Consider the following 22,976-nt stretch of genomic DNA (forward strand, 5'->3'; position numbering starts at 1 on the left):
AACAACAACCTGTTATAAATGTAAACAACTGTGACATCAAGCACATCAAAAGCAGACTGTTGTTACGAAGTATTGCACAGTTTTCATCCTAAAGTCTTAGACATATTTCGCTGTGGGCAGACATCTGTATGTGCATTTGTTTTATTGTACCAAATAGTGCTAACAGGGTATATTGAACATATACAGATAAGAGCAACCTGAATGGTCACAGTTTTTTTGACCTGTAGGAGAGTGTGACAGGGATGCTGAAGGAAATGAATTGGCAAACTCTTGAAGATAGACATAAAACTACCCCAGAAAAGCCTAATTACATAGTTTACAGAGCCAACTTTAAATGATGATTTTAGAAGTATACTGCAACCCCCTACTTATCACTCACACAGGTATTGTGAGTATAAGATTAGATTAACTGCCGCACACATTCACATTCAGACATTTACACAATCATTCTTCCTGCAATCAACATGAAAATGGAAAGGGAAGAAACTGTAATACTGATACCATTGGATATGCCCTCAGCCATGCACTTCACAATGGTTTGCAGAGTACAGATGTACATGTAGATGGAGCTGTGATGTCGCCATCTTTAACCTTCTTCCAGGTTACACAAGGAAATGAAGAGATCAGCGATACAAAGTGCTAAATTATGACAGCAAAGTTTTGAGTTATTGCTTGTTACACATTAAATCTGTAAATTGTAGATCGCAATGGGCCTATTCATAACTTCTTCTACAAACTTTTATATTAGTTGTTCAGGTATGTAACCTATTAAATGGGTAAATCACCTTGAGGTTGAAGCTCTTTTGTCTGTGGTTGCTTTAACAATACACATGTTTTTGGATGGGGTCTGCCTTTAGCAAAACACAATTTTGTTTTTCATCCCAAACATGTTTCACTGCAGTTGCAGCATCATCAGTGGTTTTTTACTTTATTTTATAGCTGTTAAACATAAAAGAATGTTCTTTACTGTTTATATACATGTAAATATTAGCTTTTAAATTGTAATTAAAGATTTTTGAAGAGTACATAAAATTAACCTCTTAACCACATGGTGCAGTTTTCCTGCTGCATTATGTTTTTACAGTGTCTGTATTCTTTTACAGTTTGTCATCTGCAACCATACACAACTTAATGTAGACAAAATATTTATGCACCACTTGTTGTTTCGCATGGCACTATCACAAGCACAGGCTTACATTGATGTTTTAAGCACCATCTTGCTTCCCACTGTTGAAGAGCAATTTGAGGATGATGATTGCATCTTTCAACACAATCGTGCACGTGTTCATAATGCACAGCCTGAGATAGAGTGATTGCTCGACAATAACTTCCCTGTAATGGACTGGCCTGCACAGAGTCCTGACCAGAATCCTATAGAACACCTTTAGAATGTCTTAGAATGCTGACCTCGTGCCAGGCCTCACCAATCGACATCAATACTTCTCCTCAGTGCAGCACTCCATGAGGAATGGGCTGCGATTCCCCAAGAAACCTTCCAACACCTGATTGAACATATGCCTGTGAAGTAGAAGCTGCCATCAAGGCCAACATCATACTGAATTCCAGCATTACCAATGGAGGGTGCCACAAACTTGTAAGTCATTTTCAATCAGATGTCCTGATACTTTTGATCACATAGTGTATATATATCATTGCATTCATATGTTTTTAACATTAAAGAATTCCTCAGAATTTTAACAAATACTGTGTCTGAAATTTTTGAAGTTACACCGGTTGCAACATAATGCCAAGCCACAGTTGCGGTATCTTCAACATCGGATGTAATCAATGAGTAATCAGACTCTGCACGGATCACGCAACTTTAACCAACATGATAAGGAGGTAACAGTGATCTGGTCTTGATGATCAATTAGTAAAAACAGTAAAGATCACAAAACATCTCATTTATCAAAATGAACAGTTTCGGCACATGTAATCAGCCATCTTCAGATCATGAGCACCATTTGGCTGGAGCTGGCGGCATGGAGAACAGCTGCCTGTGGTCACAATGGTAACTGCAGCTACCGTTACCATTTCTGTTGTGACCATATGCTCCTGTTCATCATGCAACCAGCTCCAACCAAATAGTGTTCATAATCTCCAGATGGCCTATTAAACATGTTGAAACAGGCCATTTTAATAATTCTGTGATCTTCTTTGTTTTTACTAACTGGAATGGATAATTGTCTTCAATAACATCCTCGTAAAGCACTCACCTCTGTACTCGATTACAATAATTAAACATCACTGCCATATTGAGAGTGATACCCAAAAATATGAGCATAAGTAAGATAAGGCAAAACAATATATACAGTGTAGAAACACTTTTTAGCTGTTCTGACAGCACTACTTGTGACAGCATGCAGTGCAGCTGAAATCAAAACAGGAAGCTTGATCAGGCCACTTGATCATTTAATTGAGCATTAGCACATTCTTCTGCTGACCACTTCAAGTCATTCAGGGCACCTTAGAGCTGGCAATTTCAGTCCCTCCCCAAATTCACTTCTGTCATAGTTAACTTACACCTACAACTCTTAGTCCACTAACTCCCATCCTGCATTTACCACATTAAGCATTTACAAGAAAATTCAAAATAGTTGACTGTTGCACTCCCAACAAACAGTGTCCCATGTTACTCATGCCATTCTAAACCAATATTCTGCATGCAAGTAATGCAGACAGTTCACAAGTTCCCAGGACTGAGGCAATAAGAACTTCTAAATCACTGACAAATGAGTTTTGCCTGGTTATTTAGTCAAAATAGGATCCATTTCATCTTGTACATCACAGCATGAGTTTTCAGTATCGCCGTGGCTTCTTTCCTTCAGAACCAAATTGAATTTGCTAACAGCTATCTGGTTTAATTGACCAAATCCAATCCTGAATGTTTCAGGTGTATATTCAGTTTTGGGTTAACACTGATTTATCCATCACAAATGACAAATTCGAAAAAAAAGTAATTCCATATCTCAATTGTAGTATCTGGTGGCTGTCTGCAAAAGGCAACTCATGTGTACCTGAGAATAAATTTATTATATCTATTAAAAAGACTAGACCATCTTGATAACAAGCTTTCCCAGAAAAAATAATGACCACTTATGATTGAACAGTGTGCATTATAAATGAGGAACTTTTTATTTCCTTACCTACTGAACGTTGTACCTTACAAACATAAATCAATTTTTTTTTTTAAAGTGAAAATTATGTTTTGGGACACTCAATGCATATTTTTTGTGTAACTGTGGCCAGGGGGGAAGGTAGGTTAAATGTAAATTTGTTCTTATTTTTTTGTTTCACCTTGCTTATGTTCCTTTTTGTGAAGTACAAACAACTGGAAAGAAGTGAAATGCTTCTTGCATTTCCCACACTGGAAAAGATCATCCTCATCAACTGGACTCGTATCTGAAAAAAGAAGAGAGACAGAGACTTTTAAAATTAAACATGCACAACATGAAAAAAAGACTAACTGCTATTGTTACCTTCTGCACAGTCTAAGTTCAACAATTTTCACTGATTCAAGATTATAAGAGTTGGATAGCAGGATATTACTGCACAGATTTTTCACAATATGGAGCTGAATTTTGTTGAGGATGCATAAGGTAAGAGACAGACATTTACTGGTGGTCTAATAGAGTGAAATGGATGTTTCGATAATTTCTTCAGGATAAGAAGTGAGCAAAGACCAGATTGGGAAAAAACAGTTATATGAGAGAAGAAGAAGGTGCATATTTATTTATTTAATTTATTTATTGATTTATTTAACCTGGCAAGATTAGGGCCATCAGGCCCTCTCTTACATCTAACCAGGCATTCTACTTATTTTACATTCATATGTTTTAGTAGGCATGTTAAACTACATCTAGTACAAAAAGAGAAATAAACAATTTGACAGGTACACCTGGAAAAATACATACATATAGAGTTTATATTCTTAGGTCACAAGTACTGTTATAATTAGACATTATTGAAGAGACAGATTTTAGATAGGAGTGCTGGCAGCATGGAGTATGAGGGAGACTCATGGTGAAGGGAGGAGAAGAATAGAGACATGATGAAACATAATTAAGGAAATATAAAGGAAAAGAAGATTGCGTGGCTAATAGAGATAGATGAAGAGGAAGGCATCTCAGGAGCAAGATAGGAGACGCTAGCTTTGCTATTTGACAGATGAGAGGATTGGCTTGGTACATTAATTTTGTGGAGAACTTTATGAGGATGATAGTAGGAAATGCTTCAACTTCTTCTTAAAAGCAGCAGGAGATCGAATTTTGCGCAAGGTAAGGGGCAGTTTGTTCCAGAGGCGGACAGCGGCAACTGAGAAGGAGTTTGCAAAAGTTTTTGTTTTGTGAGTGGGCACAGTTAGGATACCAAATAAGAGTGACCTCGTGTTTCGATTATGATGACATGACAGGTTTTTAATCTCTGAAGCAAGGTACTGGGATGCTTGCGCGACGAGGAGTCGGTGGAGTAGACATAGAGTGTGGTAGTCACGCAATTTGTCCGGCCGCAGCCACCCTAGCTCGGAGTATGAAGCACTAACATGATCATATCGGCGAATGTTGCAGGTGTAACGCACACAGGCATCATGGTTAACTCTAGCCGTCTTTTGTTTTCACTACTCATGCCTTGTTGAATCACATCACAATAGTGGAGGTTTGGTAGAACGAGTGCTTGCACAAGCTGGCGTTTCAAGTCCTGTGGAAATATGTTCCGAAACTTTTTGAGAGCATAGAGACAAGCAGACGTCTTTCGGCACACTGCGACTGTATTCTCCGCCCAGTTGAGATGCTCATCCAAAGTTACACCCAAGTTCTTCACTGTTTTCTGATATGGTATTGGAGTACCGTCGAGCAGAATAGGAGGTAGCCGTTCGCGGAAATCTGAACTTATTAATTTCTGATGGGCTATTACGATTACTTGCGTCTTTTTTGCATTTAGTTTAAGCCCCAGGTTTTTCGCCCATGTCACTACTGAAGACAGATCATCATTCATCTGAGCAATTGCAGTGTTTACATCTTCAGGTCTGACGCATAGGTAGATCTGGAAGTCGTCGGCATAGAAATGATATTTACAGGAGGACAGAACCGACGAAATATCGTTGACATATAAAGAAAACAAAAGTGGTCCTAAGACTGATCCTTGTGGCACTCCCGAGGAAACATATTTCCAGGAAGATTTTTCATTTACGCAGACAACACATTGCTGTCTGTCTTTTAAGTAGCTTTCAAACCATCTCATTGCACTATCAGAGAAATTAAGCTGTTGCATTTTTCTGAGCAATATGTCAAAGTTAACAGTGTCAAAAGCTTTGCTGAAGTCCAGTAGCGTCAATATTGTTGCCTTTCGATTGTCGATGGCATATTTCAGGTCATCAGTTACTCTAATTAGAGCAGTGTTTGTGCTGTGATGTTTACGGAAACCGGATTGAAATTTGTCATATAGGCTGAATTCATGCAAGTGTTCAGTGATTTGGTCATGAACAATATATTCAAGTGCTTTGGAAACAGCAGGCAGTATGCTAATTGGTCGGTAATCACTAGGCAGTTGCGGGTTTTCGATCTTAGGGATGGGTCGAATTAGGCTTCTTTTCCATGCAGTGGGATATATTCCGTTCACGAGGGAAAAATTAAATATGTAAGTTAAGACAGGTACTAAGATATCGGCAACATTCTTAATCATGGTTATACCGATACTGTCGTTGCCTATTGCATCAGAAGAGATTCTCATTACTGCTTTTCTTGCCGTATTTGTTGTTACATGTTTTAGATGGAAGGTATCGTTGTTAGTTATCCTGTTTGGGGATTCTTGTGGACGGTAATTATCAGCTGTGCTGGTATTCAGAGGTGCAGAGAAGAATTCATTTAATTCGTTAGCTGACACATGAAAAGTAGTTTCCGATTTTGCTTTTCCGACCCCCAAGCTACGGAGATTCTTCCATAGAGTCGTGGGCGTCAGATCGCTGCATAGAAGGGAGCGAGCGTGCCTGATTTTAGCATTGCGAATGCATTGTTTCACTCTGTTCCGTAGCTTTCTATATTCTTCGAAACGCTCGGGTTTCGGATCTGCCTTGAAACGCCTGTGGGCAGCATCCCTATTAGTCATCATTTGACGTAATTCAGCTGTCAGCCATGGAGCAGGAGATTTTCTTACACGGATTGTGCGCACAGGTGCATGTTTGTCATAGAGGGCAGTGAGTTTATCACCAAGTTCATTAATTTAACCGCCGATTGTGGGTTTTCTGATTATTTGATGCCATGAGATTTCTGAGCAATCGGCTGTTAGAGCATCAAGGTCAATACGTTTCATGTTCCTACAAGTTATGTAACGTGATTTGATCCTTGGGGGCTGCACAGAGTAGGCCAGGAATATTACATCATGTGCTGAGAGGCCAGGGGCCGATGTTTGACCAACATCTCTTACTTTGTCAGTCTGTTTCGTTGCGATTACGTCTATAAGAGTATGACTGTGCGCCGTATGGTGTGTAGGTTGTAATGGAAGAATGTTCATGCTATTGCAACTAAACAGTCTTCTTAGGTTTATTGCGGAGGGAGTGTCTCTTAGCAGGTCTATGTTCAAGTCACCCATTACGATGACATGTTCGTATTGACACTGAAGTGAATGTAATTCCGACTGGAAGGAACTCATTGAGCTTATTTTTGGCGGCTTGTACACGACGCCAGTCAAGAACTTCCGACTTTGTATATTTATTTCAATGAACATGAATTCAGCCTCTTTTTCTTCAGCAGGATTTGACGTACATAAGACTTTCGCTTTGAGCTCTGTTCGTATATACGTGCCGACCCCGCCACCTCGCTTTTTTGATCTGTCTGCTCTAAGAAATGTGTACCCTGGGAGATGAAAAGATGCAGAGGATATGTGTGGTTTCAACCACGTTTCGGATAAGAGGATTACGTGGTAGTTTAGTTGGTTGAAGAGGAGGCTAAGTTCTTCGTAATGCGCAGGTAAAGACTGGATGTTGCAGTGAGCTGCTAAAAGCTCTGACGCGTTCCGCTGAGCAGCCTGGAGCAGGGTGGCAGACTGGTTTGTCCCTTTGTTAGGCACTACCTGCTGCGAGGGGCACTGGCCGCTGCTTCCGCCAAGTGACATAACACAGGGGTGTCCGAGATTTTGCGCGCCCTGTTTGTGACACTGCGAGTGCCGAAAGAACGGTGACTGCTAAAGATTTCCTGAGGTTGCGGGAGTATAGAAAATTGATTAGTGGTATTCGGTGCAAGGAGAATATGACCAAAATAGTAACGGCTGTGTGTCACTGTGTATCCTCTGTCGTAAGAGGAGAAATGTAATTAGCGTATTTGAAACAGCTTAGGGTGGAAATAAGGGAGAGGGGAGTGATTTAAGAGGCCGATGCTGCCAGCAGAGAGAAGTAAGCTTAATAATTAATAGATTATCGTAGGAAGCTAGAATTGAATTGAAATTTACTAGAGTGATACTGGTAGTGATTATCGTAGGAAGCTACAATTAGATTGAAATTTGCTAAAGTGATACTGATAGTGATTTTGTTATGAACAATTTAAACCGAAGAGATGGGTGATTAATGTACTAAAGGAGAGACTAATAATTGCAATAGAACTATTTCAGAACGGAAGAGAATAAACTGAGAAAATGAAAAAAAGTATTAGCAGTAACTAAAATTAAGTAATGGTTAGAGCTACAGACACAAAAAAAATAGTGAAAAGTTAATACAGTTACAAAAACAATTAGTTGAAGGTACAAATATGGGTATAATTAAAAAATTAATAAAATTACAAGACTATATCTGAGTATTGGGGCTGTTACAATTGCAAATGGTGTTAAGTTTGCACTTTTGGCTCGAGTAGCTTCACTTAATACTATTCAGTTCTGTCATGTTTGTGACTGTCTTCTTTCCAGCTGCTGTCTTAATGATTACTCGGCCATCCTGAGTCCACACATTCTGAAGCCCGAAATGAGATATGGCACTGTTTAAAATCTTTAGCCGTTCGTGTGTCAGATCTTCCCTTATTGTAAGCCCTGTCCTTGCTAACTTCTTCTTCTGGGTAAAGCTCTCTGCCCTTTTTCGGTACGAGACAAATTTAATTATTATTGGACGAGGTTTGGTGGGACCTGGTAGCTTTCGTCCCACCCGATGGCTCCTGTCAATGTCTGCCTTGGTCACTTCAACGCCTAATTTTTCACGCGCAACCTGTATAAGCAGGTTGTCCGTGTCTTCTTCCTTATTTTCTACTACTCCAAACAGTCGTAGACTATTTCGCCTTTGGTACTGTTCTAGTTCGTCAGTTGCGGCAGATAGTTTCACTTCCAACTCTCGTGCCTTTTTCTCGTATTCAGACACAGACTTTTTTAGTGCTGTAATTTCGGCAGTATTGGCCTCAACAGTTTCACGCATTTTGGCCAATACTGCTGCCGTTACAGTATCTGATATAGTGCCTGCTATCAGATCGAGATTGTTTTTATCGCGAAGCGCAGCGTTTACCTCAGAGCGGACCAGCTCCGCTATACCGGGAGCCGCGGCCGCACCTTCCGCCAAGAGCGGGCCCGCCGCACCTGCTGCTTCCCCGCTGCTGGACGCGCTGCTGTTCACTCTTCTGTTTACCATTTTCTCGAAGATATTGGTGGAGCACAGAAAAAAAATAGCACTATTGCACAGAACACTGTTGTTTTCATGATTTCCACTTGTACTAGACAACACCACCTGCAAGAACACCTTCGAATTCAACTAAATTTCCCGTGCCGAACTTAACACGTGTTACACTGCAGCCGCCATGTCTAGAATGATAGTGCTACATCTATCAAATTCCATATTTGGAATTTTTGTTACTACTAATAATAATTAAGAAGTTCAGTCACACTAAGAGTGCATATAGCAAGGCTACTGCCTATGAACTGGGACCAGCTTGTACGCACCTCTCCTGGTAATGAGAGAAATGCCCATGTGACATAAAGAGGATCAAAATATCCTCAGGGAATAAAAGTGAAAAGATAGAAGGGATGTCAGCAGAAAATGAAGTAGCAACAAAGTTAGAAGGATTGAAGCTTAAGCTTGCAAATGAGACCAGCAGAAAAACGAAGAAGAGCCAAATAGATGATTGAAAACACAACAGAGATATATTAATTCATTTCTAAAATCAGTCTCATTAAATTCCACTATCAACAATATGATAAGGATAGACTGGTACTCACCACAGAGGAACCATTAAGTCGCAGACAGATGTAATAAAAGGCTGCAAAGCTTTTAGTTTTGGACAAAAGAGTCATTTCTCAGAAGCAGAAAGAAACACACACACACACACACACAGCTACTGTCTACAGCTGCTCAGACCAGAGCAGCCATATTTTTTTTGTGTGTGTGTGTGTGTGTGTGTGTGTGTGTGTGTGTGCGCGCGCGCGTGCGTGTGTGTGTGGCCTTCTGAAGGAGGACTTCTTTTTCTGTAAGCTAAAGGGCTAAAGGTTTAGTAGCCTTTTCATTGTGTCTGTCACGACTCAGTGCCTCCTATATGTGAAGAACAGCAATCTACCCCTTTCGTATTATTGTTACTTCAGCATGGATATTCCATTGTCGTTTAAATTCCACTATCAGTCACATTTTCAAAAAGAAATGAAATGCCAAAGAAGTCTTTTGTTAATTACTACATATAATTTGTTGGAGAACAAACCAGAAAGCTCAATTTCTAATCACATCAACCCCAGTCCTATACGTCAACATTCCATAATCATCAAAAAACACACTGTTCATACAGATTCTGTAGCATCACATCTAAAACACATCCATTTATTCCTTCTCTGATTTTCCCAAAGTCCATTATTCACTTTTACACAATGTTGTGCTCCAGATGTACAACGCTTAGTAAAAGTTTTAATTGTAGCCCTGAAAAAATAAAATTACATAATTGATTGTTGGTTTGTTCTGTAAAATTTCCGAGAACTGCCATATGTCCGCAGCTTGCTCATACAATATTTCAGCACCGAGTCTTCTGCTGATCTTCGGGTGAACAGTGACGTGCAGTACAGTAAGCTCCCCAATTTAAGGTACTGCAGGCACAGGCGTGGTGTCATAGTTGGCAGTGTGCATGCATTGCTTGAGCACATGTGCTTCTGCTGTAAGTCTGTGCACTGCTTCGTGTGCCCTCAGTGGTAGAAACTCACCTCTTCATATCACAGTAAGATTGCAGGACAATGTCCAACATGAAGTTTCACTATAATGAGGACCCATGCAGCATTTAAACGGAAAAAACCATCTTGATTTATAAGGGATTCACACTGTTGTATTTCAACTGATTCTTTGATGACTGAGCTCCAAAAGTTTGACATATGGGCCACAATTTTTGTTTCATCATATTTCATTGAATGACCAGTGGAAACGCAGTGTTCAGCAAAAATTGGAGAAGGTGAGTATGCCACTGATGTTCTATAATGCAACCCTGCACAGCATACGTAATTTGCCCTATGTAAAATCTGCCATATTCACATGGAGTCCTGTGCACAATACCTGCTTTGTGCAACTCTAAGTCATCTTTAACAGGTCCCAAAAGCACTGACATCTTGGAAGGAGGTCAAAAGATTACTTTAACTTTATGTCTTCTTAATATCCTGCCTGTTTTAGCTGAACCATTTTCAATGTATGGCAAACAAGAAGTCGTTCTGAAGGCCTCATCCTCTTCCTTCTTCTGTCATTTGTACATATACAGTGGTCTGTGTACTCATTGAGATGAATATCCACTGTTCAGGAACACAGTTTAAACACAGGTCCACTTGGTTTTATGCCCCTTTCTCATCTGACAGTGTGTCATGTTTTCCGTCCAATTTTGTGATGTGTTGGTTCTCCAATTCTTCTAGGGAATTAGTAATTTTTTAGTTCAACAGATGTAAAAGATAATCAGCAGGGTTAATTTAAAGCTATTTGTTCACTGCCCTGAAATACACTGCGCCAGCCAAATTGCAGTCCCACTGTGAATGCTGTTCTTGAATGCAGGATGAGTTGCTTAATGTTTGTAAGCAGCTAGAAATCACCCTGACCACTGTCAAAAAATTTGCAGCTGCTCTTAATCTGTCTTGGAAGAACTCTAGGCAGTCATGTATCTGTGGTACTGGTACCAAAGGTATCTCAAGCACTTTCCTCTCCTGTGGATCCTGTCTCCTTTGCAGAAAGTACAAGATATGTCTTCACTCATCCACTTGTCTGCTAGTGGCATGCTAATGGTAGATAGTCCTGCACGCATCAGGCAGGGACCAGTTTGGGCTCGGGGTGTTATACCAACCCCCTAACCAACAAGTTCTAGATGTTGTCTTAAGCTGAAACTGAACCAGTGGGGAAATAGGTTTTGCTCAGCATCAAGAGGAGGCAAATGCAAAAGGATAGGGTCTATTAACCGTCGGCAATTCAAATGTATGGCAAATGATGGTACCCCTTTAGGTAATGGCAACAAGGGACAGAAGGAGAGGACACCAAGTGCACCAGTGTGCCTGGGGCCCTCATTAACATGTTGAAGTGGCTATTCCACAGCCACTGAGGGAATAGAATGCAACCAACTGCAGATTGTGGCGCATTTTGGAACAAACGATGCGTGTCATATGGGCTCCGAGATCATACTTGGATCATTCCAGCAACTGGCAGAGGAAGTTGAGAAGACCGCCCTTACCACACGGGATTTCAATGAAGCTCACAATTCACAGCATTGTGCCCATAACTGATCATAGCCCCATGGTTTTGAGCTGAGTGGAAGGACTGAATTACAGACTTTGAAAGTCCTGCGACAAGCTAGTCTGTGATTTCCTGGAATTGCACCATAGGGTTGAGGATGGTACGACGCTTCTAAATGGGTCAGGTGTGCACTACACATTAGAGGCTGCTACCGAGATAGTTGACTGCGTGTGGGGTGCACACAAGGGCTTTTTTTTTAAGGTCAGACAACTGTACAGGGTGGCAGCCAGTCAAGGAATATTTTAGGGAATTGGTTTGAAAAATTTCTTTCACACGGCCAGTCAAATCTTTTTCTCCGAGAGCAACTTCCACTGTGCCTACAAGACAGAAGTTTCCTGCCTTTCAGAACCGAGGCTGTTCCATAAGGGTTAAAGCTGCTGACAAGAGATGCATTGAGCCCTCTGCTGAAACTACTAGCAAATTCACGCCATCGGTTTTAGCCAATAGCGTTCGTGGGATACTGGTCGCGTGTGTGGACACTAGAGGATTCTGCAGTACATAACACAGCTGCTTCTCTCCCTTGTGACCCAGACCTTGAACAGAGCAGACATCGTTTTTGGGAGGCAGAGCCTCTGGCTCTGCGCCCCATGACCGGCCACCAACATAACTCAACATGAACCACTTCCCTTTCTGTTGCCCACTTAGTTGTTCATCCTTCTAGACTGGCCTAAACCTGGTAACTTCCGACTCTAGGCGCGCCCCTTGTACACTGCACATTGAAATATATTCTCTGTATTTTACTAAATTTCCTATTCTGTCATTCAACGGCAGCCCTGGATGCCCACTCACAAGTCCTGACTCCTCAATCTCCTGTTCACTGTCATAATGAGCAGGATGTAACAACCTTTTCCCCCTTCCCTGCCCATGTACACAACTTTCTGTCCAATCCAGATAACGGTAGTTGTAGAAAACCCAAAAGTATAAGTCTAAGAACAAAAGAAAACCTCTCACAGGTTAGTGTATTAAATTCCTAGTGGTTAACTGCCAAAGCATTTGCAACAAAGCAACATAGTCTGAAGTGTTCCTGAAAAGCAATGAAGCTCACATGACACTAGGTACAAAAAGCTGGTTGAAACCTGAAATTGATAGCAGTGAAATTTTTTGAGAAAATTTAAGTGCATATTGAAAAGATAGTTTAATGGGAAAAGGAGGTGGCATCACAGTAGAGAAGAAACACAAATTTACTGAGATAGAAACTGAAGCTGCATGTGAGACTGATTGTGCACCACTCAGTGCCAGGGTGGGCATAAAATGGTAATTGGATCCTTCTATTGCCCACAAGACTAATCTCCTGAAGTAAATGATAATTTTTGATGAAATCTCAGTTTGCTTGTACATAAATCACAATGCAATTATTGGTAATGACCAAATGAGAAACTTAGTTTTGTTAGTGATGGGCATGACAAGAGACCCTGTGAAACATTGTTAAATATCTTATCTGGAATTACTTTTGAATGCATTACGAGAACAGCAGTGATCAATGTCTTATAAATATTTACTATTAAAAACAGTCTTGGTCACGATTTATTTATCACGGTGACCGGTTTCGACCACTACTGTGGTCATCTTCAGACCTACAATTTGTATACAAAGCTCTAATTAGAGGGCTACATACATTAAAGAAAATACATAAAGTTATAAAGCTATAAAACGTTGAATTACCGTTGAGTAGGAACCTCTTTCTGTTGGAGAATCACTACTGGAGAAACCAGTGCATGTCTTACTATATATAATGGAGGCTCCACCCACTTCTGACTGCGTGATGTCATTACTAACCAATGAGTTATAAGTCGAATTACAATTTAAAATTTCTTAGTTAAAAGAACATTGTCAAGAATTAAAAATAAATACACACTAAACTTAGCTTATTAAACTGCTATTGTCAATTAAGAAGCGTTAAAAATATTTAGATATGTAGGAAAATGAACTTCGGTTTGGCAGTACATGAGTTGCCCTCTCAAGGCCTGCCAGTGAACCATTTGGAACCACTGGTTGCCATGGTGAAGTTGGATGCCGTTGCAAAGATGAGGCAGCAGGCTTTTTTCACTGAAGTTGTTGTAAAGTCGATAGTCGAACTAGTGGTTGCCACGGTGAGGACAAACGCCAGTGCAAAGATGTGGCAGCAGGTTTCTTTCCAACGAAGTTGATGCGAAGTGGAATGGCGAAGACTGTCGCGTCAGACGATGTATTATTGAGCAGCAACATGTCTTTATTGAAACAATTTTTAAAGATTAAGCTACAATAATCTGTAGCTGACATGTATACTACATGCTGCACAAATACGATACGAAGTAGTTGTCCATATATATGAAATATTATCTATGAAGTTGATGTGTAGATTACATGTGCCAATTTTTTTAAAGGCATTGCTATTCCTCAAGTTATATGCCAGTCTTATAAGCAAATAAAATGAAAGAATTTAAAATTACAAAATTATGAGCCATAGTGTCAAGGATAAAAGGACGTGACTTAGCAATATGCAGTCTAAAAGCATATAAGCAAAAATTCTAAAACAGATAGTCAATCATAAAATAATGTTTGGTAAAATAAAATTACAATGTAAAGATAAGATATTTGCTAAAAGTCTAATAACTTTAAAAAAAAATTTAAAAAACCTTTTAAAACAAAGGACAGAAGAGTAAACATTCTAAAGCAGATCATCGAAAAGCTCAAAGAAATGTTTGTCTTTCAACTGAAGTTGTTCGTTTAAAACAGATAATGGATTACTTTTGTGAAGTGAAAAGATTTCAATTTCTTCTAAGGTATTTAGCAATGGTCCTTTTGGCACACCATGTAATATTTTCAAATTGCTAGAAATGCAACCCTCAGAATGATCGTATCCATCAAGATGTTGACCAAATATTGATTTGGTATGTGCAGTGCCAGTAGTACGTTCTTTGAAACGTGTTAAAAAGTTACGGCCAGTTTGGCCAATATACTGTTTCTCACAGTCATTACATATTATTTTGTAAACGTCTGACTTTTGGTATATATTTGAAACTGAAACACACCATTGAAAAGATGAGTAAAATTCTGTATTAGTGTTGTTGTGTTGAGAAATGGCTGAAATCATTAAAATTGAACAAAGTTCCAAGGCCCAATGGAATACCTATCAGATTCTATACTGAATTTGCATCTGAGTCAGCCCCTCTTCTAACTGTAGTCTATTGTAGATCCCTCAAATAAAAAACTGTGCCTAGTAGTTGAGGAAAAAACATATCAAACTCATTTACAAGAAGGGTAGTAGAAATGATCCAAAAAACTACCATCCAACATCCTTGACATCAATTTGTTACAGTATCTTAGACCATGTTCTGAGCTCAAATATAATGAGGTATCTTGAACAGAATGACTTCCTCCATGTCAACCAGCATGGATTCCAAAAACACGATCATGTGAAACCCGAATCACAGTTTTCTTAAATGACATTATAAAAGCTTTGGATCAAGGTAGTCAAGTAAATGCACTATCTCTTAAGTTCCAAAAAACATTTCCCTCAGTACCACTACAGTTATTGTAAAAAGTTCAATCATATGGGTTATCAAGTGAAATTTGTGACTGGACCAAAGACTTTTTTAGTAGGGAGGACACAACATGTTACCATGGATGGAGAGTCATCATCAGATGCAGAAGTAACTTCAACTGTGCCCCATGGAGATGTGTTGGGATCCTTGCTGTTCATGTTTTATATTAATGACCTTGCAGACAATATTAATAGTAACATCACACTTTTTACAGATGATGCAGTTATCTATAATTAAGTATTGTGTGAAAGAAGCTGCATAAATATCTTGATAAGATTTCAAAGCAGTGTAAAGACTGGCTGCTTGGTTTAAATGTTCAGAAATGTAAAACTGTACACTTAACAAAATGAAAAAAACGTAGTATCAGTATCCCATGACAATAACAGCAATGAGTCACTGTTGGAATCAGGCAACTCCTACAAATAACACATTGCACGGACATGAAATGGAATGATCATATAGGCTCAGGTAGGTGGTACACTTTGGCTTATTGGTAGAATATTGGGGAAGTGCAGTCTGTCTACAAAGGAGATTGCTTACAAATCACTTGTGTGATCCATTCTAGAATGCTGTTAAAGTGTGTATGACCTGTACCAAATAGGAGTAACAGAGAATATTGAACATATTCAAAGGAGGACAGCACAAGTAGACACAATTTTGTTTGACTCATGGGAGAGAGTTACAGTGATGCTGAGGAAACTGGCCTGGCAGACTCTATCCGAAGAAAATCTACTAACAAGCTTTAAATGATGAATCTAGGAATATGCTTCAACCCCCTGTTTGTCCCTCATATAGGTATCACTCCTTAGATGAATCATGAATGGAGCAGGAAGAACCCCTAATATCGGTAAAATGAGATGTACCCTCTGCCTTGCACTCCACGGTGATTTGGTAGTGCATGGGTGTAGATGTAAATTTAACTCCATCAGAATTCATGAGTATTGCATGAGTTTTTGAGTGCTTGTTGCAAAGCAACCAATATTTTTATGATCCATACAGTCCTACAGAACTCGTAAATTTGCATCACAAAGCTGCCCACACAACTTTGTCAGATCATTCTTGCTGGTTGCTGTACAGAAGACATCGATTCATTTAAATCATTATTTTAAGAATTAGAATATGATTCAGGCGAATGTGAACAAGCCGATGTACAGTTACCACAAAATAACAACAGAATATGACCACGAGATAACAGTCACAATAGGAGTGGAAATATGTGACGCAACCACACAAGGAAAGATGAGAGGGCGAATAAACGGCTGCGACCCCATCACTATAGTTGGTGGCATGCAGGCCCTTGGAACAAGCAGAGAAATGAAAGGAGGAATGAAGAGAGCAGATCGGATTGGCAGAGGATCAACGGGGACAGGTCAAACTGGCAAAAAGAGCAGTAATGAGAATCAGAATTCAAGGCAAGATGAAAGGGATGACCAAAATGATTAAAAAGCCATTCCCGCTGCTTTTGAGATTAGATCAGCAAATTCCCAAAATAGTCAACTGCAGACTAATGTCCCATCACAATTATGACCAGTTTAAAATGCAAAAGGAGTTGCTGGATCACAGAGGCAGGTAGGAGCCTATGGCATTTGGTATATTTATTGAGAAGAGTTAAGAGATACACTACTGCACAAGTCCAGCAATGATAAAGTGTCAGCCATCGGTCCAGTTGTTGTCACTGATATAAGGAAGATACCAATGTCATACATTCTAGATACTGGCAGTCCATTTTCTGTGATTGGGGAAGCAGCATTTTGGAGATGCAAAGAGAGGAGGCTTGGCCTGTCCTGGCTGTAGGTGGGGGGAGGGGGGGGGGGGTTGAAGCTAACAGGTGCAATATGCAGTAAAGCATGGAAGTCAGAAGGCAAACTCTGATCTCATTTTAAATTCCAGGAGTACTGAATTTTTAAATTTGACATCAACGTGATTTCAGGGACTGATTTCATGAGTATCCATCCTACTGTGGTAGACTCTGGTAGAGCAGACATGACCCTGGATGTTAAGGGGAACTCTATTAAATTGAATTTTAGAGATTGGGTTATGAGAAAAGAATCTCAAAAGTGAGCTGTACAAGACTTTTTGTTGAGTCTGAGTTGCACCTGGAACTGGATGTTCCTGTCTCTTCTGAACATGGAGGAGATGAAGCTTTATCTCAGATCATGGAAGGAGGTATTGTCAGTGCAAGGATGGCAATGGAAATTGACCAATTGAGGTTATGCAACACATTACTAAAGTATTTATGGGTATTCTCTAAAGTGCTGGACACAATGAGAGGTCATCATTGCAGTCTAGTTTCTGTACAAGCTGTATATGAGCTTTTGCTCCCTCTATTTTAGTTCCACTACCTTCAGATTTTCAGACAGTGTATTCCAGTCAAAGTTGTCAAAAGCTTACTCTAAATCTGAAAGTGTTAGAGACACAGGCACGTCCTCTCACATAAGTCACAGGATGAGTATTTCTCTTGAAATCACACTGCACTTCCCCAATATCAACTTCTAGCAATATTTTGATTTCTTGATAAATAAATCATGTCAGTATTTTATTAGTTATATTTGTTCATCCAGGGATCATCTGGCAATGGTGTAGGATTTATCATGATAATACAATAAATAACTCAAAATACAGGGTGAGTAAGGAGGGCAGGTAAATGCTTTGAAGCATGCTAGTGTTAGTGATTCTGAACAAAAAGCTTCAAATGAACATATGCCATTTCTTAACCATATCCAACACACAGCTGTCTAAAAATCACAGGCATCAGTCGCATGTCATTCTTCACCAGCACTCACATGCGAATATAACCAAAGTGACATTAGGTTACGGACAGTCGTCTTTACCGGCCATTTCAATATGCACTTCACTTTCACATGGCAGAGGGACAGGTCTCCCAAGTGTACATGTTATTTACTTCATGTCTCAGTACTAAAGTGGTTGCAACTGTGTATTACAGTGTTGTTATGTGCACAGTCAACCAGCACGGGTGAGTGTAATGGAAATGCCAAAGGTTTACACGCACGTGAAGTATGGTGACATGATTTCTATCTACGTGTTTTGCAATGACAATTCCAGAGCCGCTGTTTGCTAATATGGATGATGATTTCATAATCCCAGGGTAGCAGATAGCGACGTATTTGATAGAGTGGTGCACTCCCCAGTGTACATGCTGTGTCTGAATAGCCCATATAATAAGAACTTAGAGAAGTGGAGAACATTCTTGACATGGTAGAATACAGCCCAACCACCAGCTCTATAAGAATTGCTGCACAGCTTGGTATTCCACAAACACGAGTGATGTGCACAGTACATGAGCAGGGTCTGCATCAGTATCATTGGCTGAGCGTGTGATATCTGCTTTTAGAAATGATGCCAAATGGAAGGAATTCTGTCAATGGATCATTGCCAACAAACATTGTATTCCAAGTATTCTGTTTACTGATGAGTCAAAATTTACCCACAACAGCATCAATAACACACGCAACTCTCGCACGTGGGCACGCTACGGTGGAAACAAATTTTCGACAATGTTTCTCTGTAAATGTGTGGAGCAGTATTATTGATGACCAACTCAATGGTACAATTGTTTTAGATAACTGTTTTAATGGAGTACAGTATCTTGATTTCCTTTCAAATGTGTTAACAGAATATTTGCAGGTTATTCCTTTAGCAACACAAACTTCATATATGCTTGAAGCATGACGGAGCTCTCAAACATTTGGTACAGTCAGTGACACAGTACTTCACTGAAACATATCCTGGGTGCTGGATCAGTCACTGTGGAGTCATTTCTTGGCCACCGAGGTCACCTGATCTTACTCCAGTAGATTACTGTTAGTGGGGTTGGCTTAAGAGCAAAGTCTGCAAGGGCAGCGTAGACACAATGTAGAAACTTCACACTTGTATTTTACATGTGTGTACTCAAGTAAAGAACTCTACGAATGAATTCAGATCAGCAACACAGCAGTTGTATAGGAAAGCTGCAAAATACATTGCAGTCGACAGTGGACTTCTTGAACATCTTTTGTAAGGAAATTGTAGTGGGACGAAATTGAAGCGTCACCCATCCACCAGTGTCAGCCCAGTTTGCAGGTGAATATAAGTTTAATTTAGTTTTGTTTATGTATTTTTCTTAATATTTGTAATAGCTGTGAATTATCTAAAAGTTTTGTATTTTTTTATGTTTCATGTACGGAGAGGGCGGCGCAACGAACGGAGACAGCATCTTCGCTGCCGCGACCAGAGAGGAAATTGCTGGCCACTATACGTCGCGGGTCGACAGCCAAAGAGCAACAGAAGATCCTGGAACCAAGTTGTTGCGTCGTGCTTCTAAAAATTAAAAATGAATTTTTTTGTACTCTTTTTGTACAACAATGACGTCATAGAGAGCTTAATCTTATTGAAAAGTCAGTCCTAGTTTGTCAATGGTCAAGTTCACATCTGTATGTGTAAGAAGCTAATAAAATAGTGGATGCTACTAAAGTTGAAACACGTGTTCTGAGGATTTATTTATGAAGAATTATGTGAACGGATTAATAATATATTTGACAAGATTATTGAATTCTGACAGCGTTCATCGAAACTTTGAATCTCAAAGGTTTATTCAATGTATGATTCTGATATCGATTAAATCAAGATAACGTGTGTCAATATAATTTCTGAGGAAAAACAAACGAAATTTAAATCGAAAAAGTTTACGAAAACCAATTGGCCCAAAGTGATGTAATTCTATGCATACGACTCAACTGATGTTTTACAGTTTCGTTCAAGAACCATTCTATGACAATTTAAAAAGAATATAAATCATTTTGAAGTGGGTTGTAACTGACGTAGGTGACGAAGTCTGCACATGGTCATATATCAAACGAAAATCGGTTATAAAAAACTTATGTCATTACACTACAAAATATACACAATTTAACAAAATATTAATTATATCACAATACTTAATTTACTATCACTTTCATCTGTCCTGTTCCCCACCAATTTCATTAGTTTCCTCATATTTTCGCAAGCCTTTTTTTTTTGTTCAGAATCACTAATATTATCACCTCCCAAAGCATTGATATTTCCTACTGACTCACCCTGAATACATACGCATATATTTTATGAGAGTAGGATTGGTGGCTGGCTGAGGCCTTGCTGAATGAACTATCATGACATTATCCTCAACTGATCTAAGGAAATCACAGAAAATTTAAATCAGGATAGCCCGACAGAGCAAATTCCATCCTCCCAAAAATAAGGTCTATGTCTTAACAACTGCACTGCCTCATTCAGTTAGTCCCTATTTTGTAATGTCCTTTGATTTACACACAGTTTGCATCAAATAACTTATAATACAAATAATATAGCGGAGATGCTAAGTTGTAGACAGGCACAACAAAAAGATTTTCATACTTAAAAGCTTTCGGTCAATGGCCTTTGTCAAAACACACACACACACACACACACACACACACACACACACACACACACAACTGCAGTCTCAGGCAACTGAAACCACACTCATTGTTACATTCCATCATGGATTTTCGATTGTTTGATTATAATACAAACATAGTTTTGTACATCACTGCACACACTAAGGACACATCCTGGCGACTCCTGGGCCATGAACATGCTGTGCTCCATGTGCACTCCCTTCAGTCTATTCAGAAAATTGACTCAAGATCAGTAAACATACAGCTTCACGTCTTCTCCTCATACTACCTGAAAAATTGAGTTAGCATCCCCCATGATGAGTGACATGTTGAGTTCAGGACACTATAGGTCTCGGCACATGATTTACTTGTAAAATCATCACACCGTGATCATGAATTATCAGATGCTTCCATTAAGTAAGTGCTGAGTTCTTGTTGTAAGCAGAAATAATGAACTTTTTCCATTATATCATACACCTGTATGCCTAATTTTTGCAGCTCACAAATAAAAATCAGTGCATTGTAAAGTGAGTTACGTGATTCATTTCTGTTTTAAAGCTTGTAATCTGTGTTGCAGAGCATGGAAAGTGTGGATAGTGCCATAGGATAGTCTTAATGAGAGTGGTATGCGTGGTTTGGAATTTCATTTGGGTACCCAACAGGGAACTCAGCAAAGCTCTCCTGTGGAATTGCAGGCTCTGCAAAAAAGACAAGAGAACTACGAAACAGATTTGTGCCTTTCAGGCTGAAACAGAACATGCTAAATTTGAACTAGATAAGATAAATGGAGGGAAAAGATCATGAGAATTGGGTACAGCTAGTAAGCAATGGGTGAAAGGGAAACAGCTCTTCAACTTCTTCAACTACATTTGAGTTTACAGTATCAAATAAATCTTACTTGTTTATTGAAGTAGAAGCCTCATCCAGCTGTAGGTCACAGTAGTGTGCAGCAGACTTCTAGCAAAGGAATTAAGTGTAGGTCAGTCCCAAAAGAGAGTATGAAGAAAAGAGTCTTGCTGCATGGTGGTAGCCACAGGATGGGTGTAGGTAAAATGGTACACAACAACTCAGAAACAGGGTACCAGGTCATTCATAACGTGTAGCCAAGTGCTAGCTTTAGCCAAATGACAGAAGACAGAGAACTTTTGCAAAGATTTTGGCAAAGAGGTTCAGGTTATTGTAGTAGGTGGAGTGGGGAACATCCTGGTTAAGGATAGTAATTACAGCCAGGGTTGCCACAAGTTTCCCCAAGTGAAATTCTCTGATATTTTCCTGATTTCCACACAAGTTTTAGCATTTTTCCCTTACAAGTTTGAGATCTCAAGGGTAAGTAAAGACATAAGTTGACAAAAAAATGTAAGTGCTTCCATATTTCTCACCCATGTGAGCAAAAATCTTAAGTACTAACATCCACATCTTTAGTTATGAATTGTTTTTAGATGGAAAAGGCAAGCCAAATGGTATGTGTGTTTCATTAAGACCACTGTTGTTATTTTATTCCAACAAAATGAAACATATTTGGTGACAAAAATATGCTTTTCCTTGGAGTCGCAAGACAGATTTAAAATACCTTCACTGATTTCAGAAATAACCTCAGAAAAAAGTAGGCTTCTTGAAAGAAGTGTATAAGGCAGGATAGAGTTGTGTAAACCAATAAAGTGTTGGTTCTACTATGTTCATTATTGACAGTTATTAGGGACTATGTTATGTCTATTATTTTACAGCTATTGTGTGATTTTTTTTTTTTTTTGAGAAATATATTAGTTATAGCATACAAACTGCCAGCGAAAACCACAGGTTTTTTCTTCTTATCGTCCATGCTTTCTAATATATAAATTACTTTTGAAGTGCTAAAATGCACTAGAATAAATAAAATGTCTATCAAACATCGCACTGTGCACAGTACTTGTGGTGAGACAGTTGCAATTCCTGAAATCTATCGCCCGTGCGGTTTTGGCCTGTCATGGAAGTCCACTTGTGTGGCTAGCTAGTCACATGTCGCAGACACCATGTTGACTAAATGAGACTGCCATGATCAATTCATGCAACATATAACTTGCACAAATACTCTGAGAAGCAATACGAATGAGGATAGGTAGCAACTCACCGTAAAGACGATCACTGAGCCACAGACAGACACGTAGAAAAGACAATTACACTCTCGCAACTAAATTTTTAGCCATAATCTTTGTCAGAAAATGAGAGCATACACACATTCACACAGCCAGTCAGACACAACTCGTGCACACATGACCACTGTCTCAGCCACTGCATCAACAATCTCTGAGAATCAGAACCAAACAAACCACTTCTCATGCCTCCCTGCCTCTCGTCGGCAGTTGC

General features: G+C 39.4%; 1 protein-coding gene across 2 annotated transcripts in view; it reads right to left on the bottom strand.

The window, feature by feature from the left end:
* The window catches only part of LOC124797969 (zinc finger protein 184-like), a 362,232-nt gene that overhangs the window by 312,953 nt on the left and 26,303 nt on the right, over nucleotides 1–22,976 (bottom strand). For both annotated transcript variants that reach the window (XM_047261138.1, XM_047261137.1), the window contains exon 3: nucleotides 3,298–3,402. In XM_047261138.1, coding sequence (XP_047117094.1) covers nucleotides 3,298–3,402 — 105 coding nt within the window. The remainder of the gene's footprint in view (nucleotides 1–3,297; nucleotides 3,403–22,976) is intronic.

This window comes from Schistocerca piceifrons, chromosome 5 (assembly GCF_021461385.2).
Source record: "Schistocerca piceifrons isolate TAMUIC-IGC-003096 chromosome 5, iqSchPice1.1, whole genome shotgun sequence".
In the NCBI taxonomy this organism is placed as follows: Eukaryota; Metazoa; Arthropoda; class Insecta; order Orthoptera; family Acrididae; genus Schistocerca; species Schistocerca piceifrons.